This window comes from Perna viridis, chromosome 5 (assembly GCF_037379345.1).
Source record: "Perna viridis isolate PV_CMFRI_1.1 ecotype Kerala chromosome 5, ASM3737934v1, whole genome shotgun sequence".
NCBI lineage: Eukaryota > Metazoa > Mollusca > Bivalvia > Mytilida > Mytilidae > Perna > Perna viridis.
The window spans coordinates 14,197,351-14,209,904 of record NC_142449.1 but is presented as its reverse complement, the minus strand read 5'-3'; the positions used below and the strand labels follow the sequence as shown (position 1 = coordinate 14,209,904).

General features: G+C 34.0%; 1 protein-coding gene across 5 annotated transcripts; it reads right to left on the bottom strand.

The window, feature by feature from the left end:
• Positions 1 to 3,551: 3,551 nt before the first annotated feature.
• Positions 3,552 to 11,957, bottom strand: LOC148616148 (uncharacterized). 5 transcript variants are annotated; one of them, XM_088582874.1, is made up of 3 exons: positions 11,641 to 11,957; positions 6,104 to 6,255; positions 3,552 to 4,879 (listed from the first exon to the last, which is right to left on the bottom strand). In XM_088582874.1, the coding sequence occupies exon 3, from the start codon at positions 4,827 to 4,829 to the stop codon at positions 3,657 to 3,659; it is 1,173 nt and encodes a 390-aa protein (XP_088439000.1). In that variant the 5' UTR covers positions 4,830 to 4,879; positions 6,104 to 6,255; positions 11,641 to 11,957; the 3' UTR covers positions 3,552 to 3,656. The 5 variants fall into 5 exon arrangements, with proteins under 5 accessions (XP_088439000.1, XP_088438998.1, XP_088438999.1 ...); XM_088582872.1 differs by lacking the exon at positions 11,641 to 11,957 and adding an exon at positions 10,511 to 10,890; XM_088582873.1 differs by lacking the exon at positions 6,104 to 6,255 and having other exon boundaries at positions 11,641 to 11,956.
• Between the last annotated feature and the right edge of the window lie 597 nt (positions 11,958 to 12,554).

The window sequence follows — 12,554 nt, the reverse complement described above, 5'->3', positions numbered from 1 at the left end:
CCTCAACTACTGTCACGATCCTTTCAAATAAGACATGAAAATGACGCAAAAAAAATCTCTAAAAATAATTTTCAACAACAGAATAAGATATCTGTTACAGTAATATACACAACATATTCGTTCTTTACAACTTTTGTTAATCTTTCAGCTTCTTTAGTTATTTTATTATGTTTCGCATGTATCATAGTATGGCAGAATATTCTATGTTGTGACTTATCTGTACATCTGTATACCACTGTATGACAAAATATTGTGTGTTGTGATACATCTGTATAACATTGTATGGCAGAATATTCTATGTTGTGACTTATCTGTACATCTGTATACCATGATATGGCAGAATATTCTATGTTGTGACTTAATCTGACTGTTTCGGGGCGATAACAAATAAATATATTGATATTCCGCAATGTTCATGTATTGTTTTTTTTATCCTGCAACCACATTTTCTAAATAAAACATGCGAAATTCGTCCAAAATAGTTTTTTCAGCATCCTATTGAGTGCAGCAGTCGGCGAGGGCACCTTTAAACTTGCTACCTGTTTCCTGTTTTTTTACGTCGCTGAAAAGGTAGCCAAGAGACGACATTATGCAGAGGGGGGATAAAATTGTGTGTTATTCGACAGGATAGTCTGTTTTTTACGTCGCTGAAAAGGCAGCCAAGAGACGACATTATGCAGAAGGGGAATAAAATTGTGTGTTATTCGACAGGATAGTCTGTTTTTACGTCGCTGAAAAGGCAGCCAAGAGACGACATTATGCAGAGGGGGGATAAAGTTGTGTGTTATTCGACAGGATAGTATGTATACCATTTTATGGCAGAATATTCTATGTTGTGACTTATCTGTACATCTGTATACCATTGTATGGCAAAATATTCTATGTTGTGATTCATCTGTACATCTGTTTACCATTTTAGCAACAACGGTTATCAAAATAAATTACGCATGTAAAAGAGGAGACTACGATGACAATTTATTTTTGTTAACTGTGTTGAAACTTGCCATTTTAAACATGTGTACACAGTAGTATTTCGACCATTCCCAGAAAACCATAATCTTCATTCATTTCAACATTAATAATATAATTATCATAAGTGATGATGGAGTTGCATTACTTTGTAAAGTCATTTGAACAAGTTATCAATGACAGAACAAATTATTATATGTAATGTCCTAAAGATATGGTAACAATAAAATAATTAAAAAATCACAATGGTATTTTGTAGTGACAATGTTACAACTTCAGTGCCAAAAGGATGTTCGAATTACAAGGGAAGAATGTTTTGTTCCTATTATATTTTGAAATTGATTAAAAGATAATACGTCGCTAAACCTTAAAAATTGATTAGATAAGAAACAAAATAACAGTTGTTAGTAGAAACTATTCTAATTTTAATTTTTTTAAACATGCTCGGCTTATTCGACAAATTTGGTGGACAAAGTTTTTACATAAAACACACGTTTTTCTAGTGGGAAATATATGTGTATATGTTGATCACATATCTATCAGGCATTTTGATTAGGTCATCTGAAGGACGACATTGTTCAAAATTAAGGAGTCTTTTATCTCATTATATGCATTTAAGTTGAAGTAAGTTGAAAAAAAATAACACGTTTTGTTATTTTTCTCTTGGTTTGTGAAATCGAGTACCCCATTAGCTATATTATTTCTGCTTCATGAAATCGAGGACACCGCTAACTATATCAGGTAAATTTCATAAATCTAATCTTTAATTACGCATAGAGGCTAAAAACCACTAATTCCACTTCCCATAGGCTTCTATGCTAATTTCACAATATTCAATGGCTTCTCTGGACTTTACCTTAATTTTAACCTGCAGAGGACTATATATCAGCATGATTCTACATATGTCAGCTCCCCTTCCTCAGAATGGCTGGTGGGGTTAGTAGACTTGCAGTGCAGTACTGGTCACCGGAAGTGAAGGGTCTATAAATAGCATGGAAAATCCCAGTGTTTTCACAAGATAGGGGTATATTTAGAAATCATTATGGAGATTAGACTTTACATCACAAGAAGCAAAATGCACCTATAAAATGTACAGAAATGTTTTTCCTTTCAGAAACTGTATATTTTTAAAATAAAATGAGAACTTTTTTCACAGCACTATGAGGAACAGGGGTAATTTCTGCGTAGGACTATTTTTGCGTACGTTCCAAATGCTCATTGGTTGAATTGGTGGTCTGTAACCTAGAAATCCTAAAAAATTAGAGAGGATTACAAGAACTATCGTGATAACAGCACATCTGCTGTTGGGATAAACAAAACACTCTCAGAGGTAGGATTTCTTTACATGGCTTTTTGTTGTGTTCGCTTTCTTATAATGAACAAATGGAAAAGTATTTTGTAGGTTAGATCCATTGAAAAACTCAAATGAAATGATATGCTAGTAGGTATTATAAATGACTTTCAGACTTGTTGAACGTTGTTTATAAATATAGTACGGTTGTTCACGGATATGCCTTGTATATTTTCTAAGTTTTGAGTAAAGTCTTGTATGCAATGTGTCATATATTTAGCCGCTAGTTGGGCATACTCTGAGTTCTTCGGTCAGGTATCCCGAAGGCTGGGCTCCGCCACCAACACCAGTTGGTTCTACTTACCCACTAACATCGACCGTGAGAGGCCTGTATTGGTATTCAATGTCGTTAAAAACCCCCCAATCATCATCATCCTTACAAATAAAACCCGACAAGCGGAAAACTTGAAAACTTGAAAGTTACGAAATAAAGATGTCAACCATATCTGTTCTATTTTTTTGGAACACGTATAGAATACCTTGGTTATTGAATCACTCCAGTTGTCTTCAGTGACCAGTTGGCAGCGCAGATGACTGTTTGTATAACTTCGTGGGCTTCCAATATCACAATTAATATGATGCCAGAAAAAAAAAATTATTGGTTTTTTTTTAAGAATTTCAGCTTGACTACAATTTTTTTAGTAGAGTACTATTTAAGTCAATGAGTCAAAGTAAAATGATTTTACCTACCTACCGACCCTATTTTTCATCCAATGTTTTCTTAAACAGATATATATATATTTCTTGGCCTGATACGAATACTATGAATCAGCGTTTTTAAATACACGTACTTACTGTGATTTGCCTTATCATATGTTGTTTTTGTCATTTTTTTCTTTTACATAACGTTTTTCTTTCTTGAATCATTGTGTGGCTGTTTTGTTTGTTTTCCTTTATTTTGCTTTCAGCTCAAGATTTTTTAATGACTATTTGTCTTGATAAGACAATGTTGAAGTCAAACATATGATGATATTGTTCTTTGATGTGCAACTATTTCTGTCATTGAATTGAACGCTCATGATTGTGGTAGAATATTTGTGTTGCATGCGGTAGTTTCCAACTTTCGGGATTTTGCCCACATATTGCAATTTCATCTTAGACTATTTCTTTTGATTACTACCTATATTTTATCAGTTCAGTAATTTTGTTTTTACCCTTGATGGAAATAAATACAGATCTATTCAAATGCATTCATTCAACATGGGAAGATTTTAATACTTATATTACGCCATTTCAGAGACGTGAAGTTTTTATTAGGAAAAGACACATTCATAAAAGTTTTACAGGGATGTACAATAATATTCCTTAAAAAACTACTGTTCTATTCTTTTTTAATCTACGCTTTACTAAAATTGTTCATTCGTCCTACAAGTGTTGATTCGGCTTTTATTGTCCATGCAGACGGTACTGTTTTCTTCTTATGGAAAAAGTTTTTCAAATGGCGTCTAAATCTCTCATCAGACAAACCATAGATGAAAGGATTTGCAATATTGTTCAGGAAAATAGTCCAAAAGAATGTCCAGAACAGAGCTCCTTCAGTAAATGACATCATACAGTCAAGGTCAGGCACCACGTGTAGTGTAATGGCCAAAGCATGGTGAACAAACGAACTAAATATGTAGACAGAAGTTATGATCAGGAAAGTTAGAGTTGTTTTTCTTGTTTGAACGGTTTTCGTCACAAAGGATACGTTATCTCCATTGACTGAGCAGGCCGACGTCGTACTACTACTTGTGGACAGGGTCTTACGACGACCTCTTCTATCACAAGTCGGTGCGTCACTAACAGTCGTTGTCACTTTTGCAAAATATCGTGACTTTTGATGTACTTTTCTCATAATGATGAAATACACAACAGCAAGCACGGTAGTAACTAGAATTAGAATTGCTGTTAAAATTATATACTGCCACCAAGTAATCTTAATAGCTATATCAAAGTCCTCTTTGTAACATCTAGTTACAATTAAACCAACGTCTGTCATCTTGTACCGAGCATTCCCATATATAACAGGAACGTGCCAAGACAAAACTAATGAGACCACGTTGACAGTTATACAGTAAATATTTGCTTTTCTGTGAGATATTTGGGCACACAACGGTTGGCATATGTTTCTGTACCTATCCACGGCGATTAGTATCAAAGTAAACGGTGATGCTAAGCCGATGTAAAATCCAGTGAAATGTCCTATTTTACATAAAGCCTGACTGGGAAAATTTTGAGAATACAAAATATACGTAAGTACAAATGGCATAGTTAGACAACAATTTATGGTATCCAAAAATGCCAAACAAAGCACAAAGACACGGTAAGTTGATTTTCTATACTTTGTTTTAAATACTATGATAACCAAAATATTTCCAATGGTTCCTATTACAATCATACATGAAACAAAGGCTATTCCGGGAACGTTTCTTCTGTTGACTAGTCTGCTGACGTCATCAGGGGATAGACTGTTGTTACTGTTCCGTCCTAATAGCCAATCAGAACAGTTTAAACTAGAAAACTCCATTCTGGTGTGTTATAACTCCTCAGACAGTGTCATGCCTGTAGGACATATATCTACAAAAACAAGAGAGTATTACAGTCTACAATGTCCATACATTCATATAAAAATCGGGATGTGGTATGATTGCCAAAGAGAGTCATCCACCAACAGCCAAGCAACGGACAATAATACTTCTTCAGGTCGACACACGGTCTCCAATAATGAGCAAAACCCATACCATAAAGCAAGTTGTAAAAGGCCTCAAAGCATAACAAGTGGAAATATTCATAAAAGACGGAAATCGACCTAATATATAGAAAAATCAAAGTACTCATGTATTGAATCAATTTATATAGATCGTTTGAATTTTTACGCCTAAAATGATCGTCAAATTGAAACAAATATGAGATAAATGGATAGTACGACCCCCGAATTCAAACGTGACACATGCTAATTGTTATAAATGGTTATTATTGAACTCTTTGTTTTAATTTTAATTTCACCATTCTGATTACGAAGGACATTTAAAAGCCACACACACACCAAAATTCTTCATGCATCGTAGCAGTGCGCCAGTTAGCGTAATATTCAAGTTCGATATCGGTTTCCATGGAACACCTAGATGAATAAACACAAAACTCTCCGACATAGTTCATATTTGAAGTACAAACTACTATATGGTCATCCCCAGTTTTTTTTTATTTTCAGGTCGATATTCAATTTATCTGCCCCTCACCTTTGATTTTCAGCTCAAATATTATTCATGGATTAGTTATGTACTTTCAGTATTTTTACAGTTCAGGTTATTCTAGACTTATTGTAAATCGCTGTATATATAGTTGTGTTTTGCTGATGTCCTGTTGAATCGAAATCGAAATGCACAATCGAAATTTCTATGGCATCGCCTATGCAAAATTTTACTTTGACTTGTCAGATCAGGGCTTCTGATGTCACGAGTCGGTGATCGTAATAAAATACGTCAGGATCGTTTTGGGGGTTATGCTACTCTTCCACTTGGTACTCAGCTAATCATTGCTCTTTATATTTTAATTATGTGTTTTATGCTTCTAAAAATAAATAGGCAACTTGAATGTATCGACACTGAACAACTGGTTTATTCGGGTAAATGCATAGAAATCAACAGGTACTGAAAAGAGGATAGAGGCCAACTATTTTTAATTGGATCATGGTTAATACAAACCAAAGTAATCAGCATAATTAATTCGCAGATAAATTGTTTATTGGGTTTGTTTATTGGCGTAAATAACATAGAATTAAATTTTATGTATTAGAAATACCTGTAAAGTGGGCCTAACTATCTGCATTTGAACATAAGTGGGGTATGCCAATGGGACTATATTCCTGCGGTAGTGTACGATAACTGCATATGCTATCAGGCTTTACAAATCTAAAGGCTCTGGCGACTGATATATCAATTCTGATCTTCGATCTAAATTGATAAAAACGTTAAGAGAATTACAGTGTACAATGAGCACGAACAAAAACAATGACAATCACTGGACTACATATTCTTGGCTTGAGACAGGCACAAAAAGTTAAACATGTTTGTAAAACCTCCCCTAATCTGTGACAGTGGTGGGAAAATATAACAATAAAACGAATGTTATTTACGTGATTAAGACAAGAGATGTGTATGTTTTGCAGACAATCTTGAGGGAATTGTGTCAATGCATTAACGTTATTTACGTGATTTGAGAAGACAGAGAGTTATGTGTATACGTTCATATCATTAACGTGATTAAAACTAGAGAGGATTATGGTCATACATTCAAACAAGACACATACATCCATGTCATCTGTGTGATTTCAAATAAGAGAGGATTGTGTCTACACGTTCATATCATTCGCGTGATTAAAACAAGAGAGGGTTATTATCAATTTAGATCGAAGATCAGAATTGATATAGCAATCGCCAGAGCCCGATTATATTTGTAAAGCCTGATAGCATCTGCAAATATCTTACACTACCGCAGAAAAATAGTTCCTTTGGCATACTCAATTTAGGTTCAAATGCAGATAGTTAGGTCGACTTTATAAGTATTTCTAATATAGCAAATTTAATTCTATGTTATTTGCGCCAATAAACAAACCCAATAAACAACCTGATTAATTAGCATTGTAACAACGATCCAATTAAAAATATTTGACCTCTTATCTCTTATCATATTTCTAAGCAATCAGTCGTTCACTGTCGATATATTCAAGTTGTCTATTTATTTTTAGCCGCATAATATAGATAGAAGTGAAAACCCTACAAGGCTATAACTAGTCAAAATGCTGAAGCTGTCTTCTGATATTTTATGCAGGCCCTGGTGGATCCAAATATTTACAAAAAGGGGACAGTGGATCCGATCAAGAAACTTATATAAACAAAGGGGTTCCATGCTATCATTTGCCACTCATTTTTTTTTTTTTATAAAAGTGTACTGTAGCATAACCCCCGAAACCATCCCAATGTATCATTCATTGTATATTGTATTTTTATAACACAATCACCTCTTAGTGACATCGGAAGCCCGGAGGTGACAAAATGAAATAAAATGTTGCTTAGACGATGGTATAGGAATTTCGATAATGCCCTTCTCGAGAATATTGTCAGTCTGTGGTCTAGTGATATTGCTTTTTTGCAATAATCATTCTATTGGGCTATTTTGGCCATATGTAAAGATAATAGAGCTGCAGGTGCTCAAGATGCTCCATGGCCTTACAGGGTAATCAAGAGAACCAAGGTTATAGCGGTAATCAAAAGAAAGTAACCCAGGGACAAAGACCAGACATGGAAACAGAAATACACCACAAAGAACGTAAAGTAACTAAAATCATACATACAAAGTAACAAAAGCAAATGAGCAACTCGGACCCCACTAAAAATGGAGCATGGACCAGGTGCACCGATAGGGTAAGCATCCTCTGCTTTTCTAGAAACACCCGCCGAGTTGCTCATAAAAAGTAAAGTCCGGGGTAGACAAACGAGGAAAGGAAAACTATTACCCGTTGAATAAATCAGTTTTCATGGTGCAGATGGATACACCATAACGATCCACGAGTTCATGATGGCGACCATAAAACTTCTGTAGTGATGACTTCAATCTTGTAGCAACATAACCCTGTTCCAGAAGCCTATTTGTTAGAGTTCCAGGACGATAGAAAAAGTCGGCAAGGTCTGGCATAACGTATTAGTTGTGATATGAACACTCCATATGCAGGTGCTGAAGGGATGTTGCCACAGATGAAAGTGCATGGCTAGTGTTGTGTGCACCATACATAATTGTTGAAATTGTATTCTAAGACTTTGGCGTTTATGTAAATGTACGTGTTTCTGGAAATAGATGCCTAAGAAACTAAACACTTTAAATGACACTTAGGTGTCAATGCGAAAACTTGTAGCACTTGAGCTATAAAGCTTATCAACTGAGGAGTGTAGCTAGTTGAGAGGGACATGTATCTGAGGACTTGATTTATTTCAGTGCTTTTGACGCCTTAAGTTTGAATGATTTGACAAACAGATTCGACCTGGATGTCGATGAATTAAATTTCGACTTGAAAATATTTCGAAACTGGGATAGGCCAACCAATTTGTAGTTCAATTACGCAGTTTGTCGGAGAGTTTTGTGTTCATTCATCTAGGTGTTCCATGTAAACCGACATCGAACCTAACTATTACGCAAACTTGCGCACCGCTACAATGCATTATGAAATTGGTATGTGATTTTTGTAACGTCCTTTGTAATCAGAATGCAACTTGACGATCATTTGTGGCGTAAAAATTCAAACGATCGATATAAATTGATTCAGTACATGAGTACTTTGATATTCATACATTTTTGCTACGTGATTTTGAACACTAGAGGATTGTGTCACGTGATTGTGAGAGGGTAATGTCAATACATTCACGTTATTACGTGATTATGACAAGAGAGAGTTGTGCCCATTCATACATGTACATGCTACGTGTTTTAAGGCAAGAGAGAGTCATAACCATACATTCATGTCCTATACGTGATTAAGAAAAGAGAGGGCTATATAATATATTCATGTCATCTTTGTGATTAAAGACGAGAGTTTTATGCCCACACATGCATGTTATCTACTTGATTTATGACAAAAAGAAACTATGTCCATACATTGATTTAAGATAAGTGAGGGTTATGTTCATACATTCATGTGTTCTACGTGATTTAGACAAGAGAGTGGTTTGTTCATAAGTTCATGATAACTACGCGATTAAAGAATAGAGAGTGGTATGTCCACACGTTCATGATAACTACGTGATTAAAGAAAAGAGAGTGGTATGTCCATACGTTCATGACAACTACGTGATCAAAGAAAAGAGAGTGGTATGTTCACACGTTCATGATAACTACGTGATTAAAGAAAAGAGAGTGGCATGTCTACACGTTCATGATAACTACGTGATTAAGACAAGAGAGTGGTATGTTCATACGTTCATAATAACTACGTGATTAAAGAAAAGAGTGTGGTATGTCCACACGTTCATAAGATTAAAGACAAGAGAGGTGTTTAGCCCATACATCTAAGACAAGAGAGGATTTTGTCCATACATGCATGCTACGTGGTTTAAGACAAGAGAGGGTTATGTCAATACGACACTTGCTACAAATCCTTCTCTTTATATTAAAGAATATATGAAAAAGTTTGTTAATTGCATGATAGCAAATCTACTAATTATTACGGGAGAAATTAGTAGTGGTGTTACCAGAGAGGTTAATTACATAGATTTTATGTGTCATATGTATAATATAAAGGGATTTGTAGCAAGTCTAGTATGTCCATACATGCAAGTTATCTACGTGACAAAGGAGGGCTATGTCCATACATTGATTTAAGACAGGAGAGGGTCATGTCCATACATTGATTTAAGACAGGAGAGGGCTATGTCCATACATTGATTTAAGACAGGAGAGGACCATGTCCATACATTAATTTAAGACAGGAGAGGGCCATGTCCATACATTGATTAAAGGCAGGAGAGGGCCATGTCCATACAATGATTTAAGAAATGAGAGGGCTATGTCCATACAATCGTGTTACGTGATTTTGAACAATAGAGTGTTATCTCATGTGATTAAGAGAGGGATGTGTTCATACTTTCAAGTTATTTACGTGATTTTAGACAAGAGATAGTTATTATATCTATTTATTCGCGTGTTTACGTGAGTAAAGGCGCGTTTTCATCTTTTTAACAGTTTAAGGGTTTGTTGTTGCTTTATTCATGCTTAAAAAAAATGGATATTAGTTACTTTAATTTTGGGACTTTTTTTTTATTTGTGACAAAGGCCATTTAGTTATGTTATTTATACGTGCTCATTCTGCTAAGTAATATATTAAAATAACAAACAATTCTTAAATAAGTTAGCATCAGCTTCTATCAATCTGTTTCCATTTCCAACAACATGATTAGTTAATTGTACAATGGATCGTAAATAAAATATGAATTGTTAAATTATTAAAAAATAAACGTATCCGTGACATAAAATGTTAGAAAAAGACAACAAAAAGTTAACACAATATATGGTAACATAAAGCAAAGAAATAAAAAAAAACTTCTTTTAAAGTACATCGAAGACAAAATAAAGACTGAAATAATCTTAAAGTAAAAAAAAAATCAAAATTGGTTCACAGTCACTTTTGACTGTTAACGTTAGCTGTATCTTTAGTCTTACCTTTCTTTATCCAATGAATGTACTCGCAGGAGTACAAAGTACATGGCTAGTGTTACATTATGTGCAAACCTTCAATAGGATGTCCCGTATACAATTAATCCATAAATTGTCACTTACACAGAAACCCGGAAACTGCTCTTGCGTAATATATCACTAGATTCTTTTCCTTTTCTGACACAGCATATACCTAGTACTTCGTGAATTAGTCACTGGGAGTCTTTTTTTTTAATAAATAAAGTTGGGATATCCGTTAACTCGATAAATTTGATAATCTTACACCGTTCATAACATTATGTATGTAACTATGAATTGAAATATTTTATTACCGCATTAATGGACTTCCGAAATGTGAAATCAGACTGTGGATTTAAATTTAAGGGAATCATTTCAACTGTAAAATTTATATTACTATCAATCAGCTGTAAATTAATAGTGACTGAAGTTTGAAGTTTTCTTTCCTTTAGGTCAGAATAACAATCATGTCCATGCCGTATTAAATATATATTTTGTCTTTAATTCAAGTCTATCGTGTTAACCTTAGCGCCTGAAAACGTGAATTCATAGGACTTAAAGATGAATGTCTAATCCAAATGTCAAAAAGGCGAAAGATTTTTGTAAAGTATAAAAGCCTCTTCGACAGCTTATAATTCAAATAGATATATGTTAAGTGGCGTTTTTAAAGTCTGCATCCAATAATTTCTTAAAAGAATTTCCAAACTTCCCTTTTTCAAGCATTTTTTCTTAAATCTCCAATTCAATTAAGTTCCTTATTTAAATGCATAAAAATAATAAGAAATCACAAATAATATATCATGGGAAATCTAAAATTCTAAACTATATTTGACTCAATACAGTCTTCGGTATATAATTGCAAAAAATATCGAGGCATTCAAAACAGAAGACAATTCAGAGACACCATAGCCAGAATTCGAAGACATATCCAAACGTGAAGATAAGAAATAGGAACGATCCATTCATAATAATAATAGACATAATAATAAAAAAATAGTACTTAGTCTACATAAAAACTCTAAGAGACAAGAAAAATAAATGATCTTGTAAAATCTAAATTAAAAGAAAACACGCGATGTTAAAAATGAATGTATAGAACACAAACTTAATCCCCTCACCTTTGTTCAGTCACCGACACCCAGATTTGTTTTTGATTGATGCAGAGTTGCCCGACAGTCCTTTTATGTTTTATCAATGTACCAACAACCTATCGGCTGACACATCAATGAACTATTACAAAAATTCGATTGGTTCCCAAGAGCAGGATATATTGTTCCAAAATATAATATGCGTCATTAAGTAAGAAACTTTAGATTCATCTAAATATGTGATTGTGTCGTATCAACTTTCATCCAACAGTTTTCAGTAGTAAAAATTCAATTAAGATATTAATAATAAACAGAAAAAATGGATAAATAATTCAATAATGCAACAATGTATAAGATATTTTATACATTCTTCGTCGGGCATAGAGCTTTCAGAATAATACTTATACTAAATGTCAACATCTGTCGCAGAAAAAAACCTTTCATTTCTGGACACACTGTAACTGAACTCTCGACATTGATTATTTTCTTTCATTAAATATTTCTATATCCGTTTGAGGACTATTCTGCTTTGAATAATTTTAAACTGCCTGCTTATATTGCAATATACCGGAAACAATTAACTATACTTTAATGGAAAAGGAAGGTTTAACGCGCTTTAAAAATGCCAGCACCAAGTCAGGACCATATAGCCGGTTGTTTCAGACCGATTTTTGCCATGATATTTTGTTATACATGTACAGACTTTCCTTTTTTATCGGTTACATGTGGGTGGTTTTGTAATAACCCTATATTGTAATATCTTGGCCAAGAATGATCCTAGACGTCTTATGAAAAAACCATCAACGCGACTTTTTAAAATTAAGTCCTATTCGGTAAACAAAATCCATTCTCGTTTGCAATCTTTCGATATACTTGAGATACGATATCTTTTCAAATATAAAGTATCGGCAATATATGCAAAGTTGAGACACTGCCAATGATAG

What these genes read in the sequence shown, in the direction of transcription:
- LOC148616148 (XM_088582874.1), bottom strand. Translation starts at nt 4,829, where the DNA reads ATGGAGTTTTCTAGTTTAAACTGTTCTGATTGGCTATTAGGACGGAAC.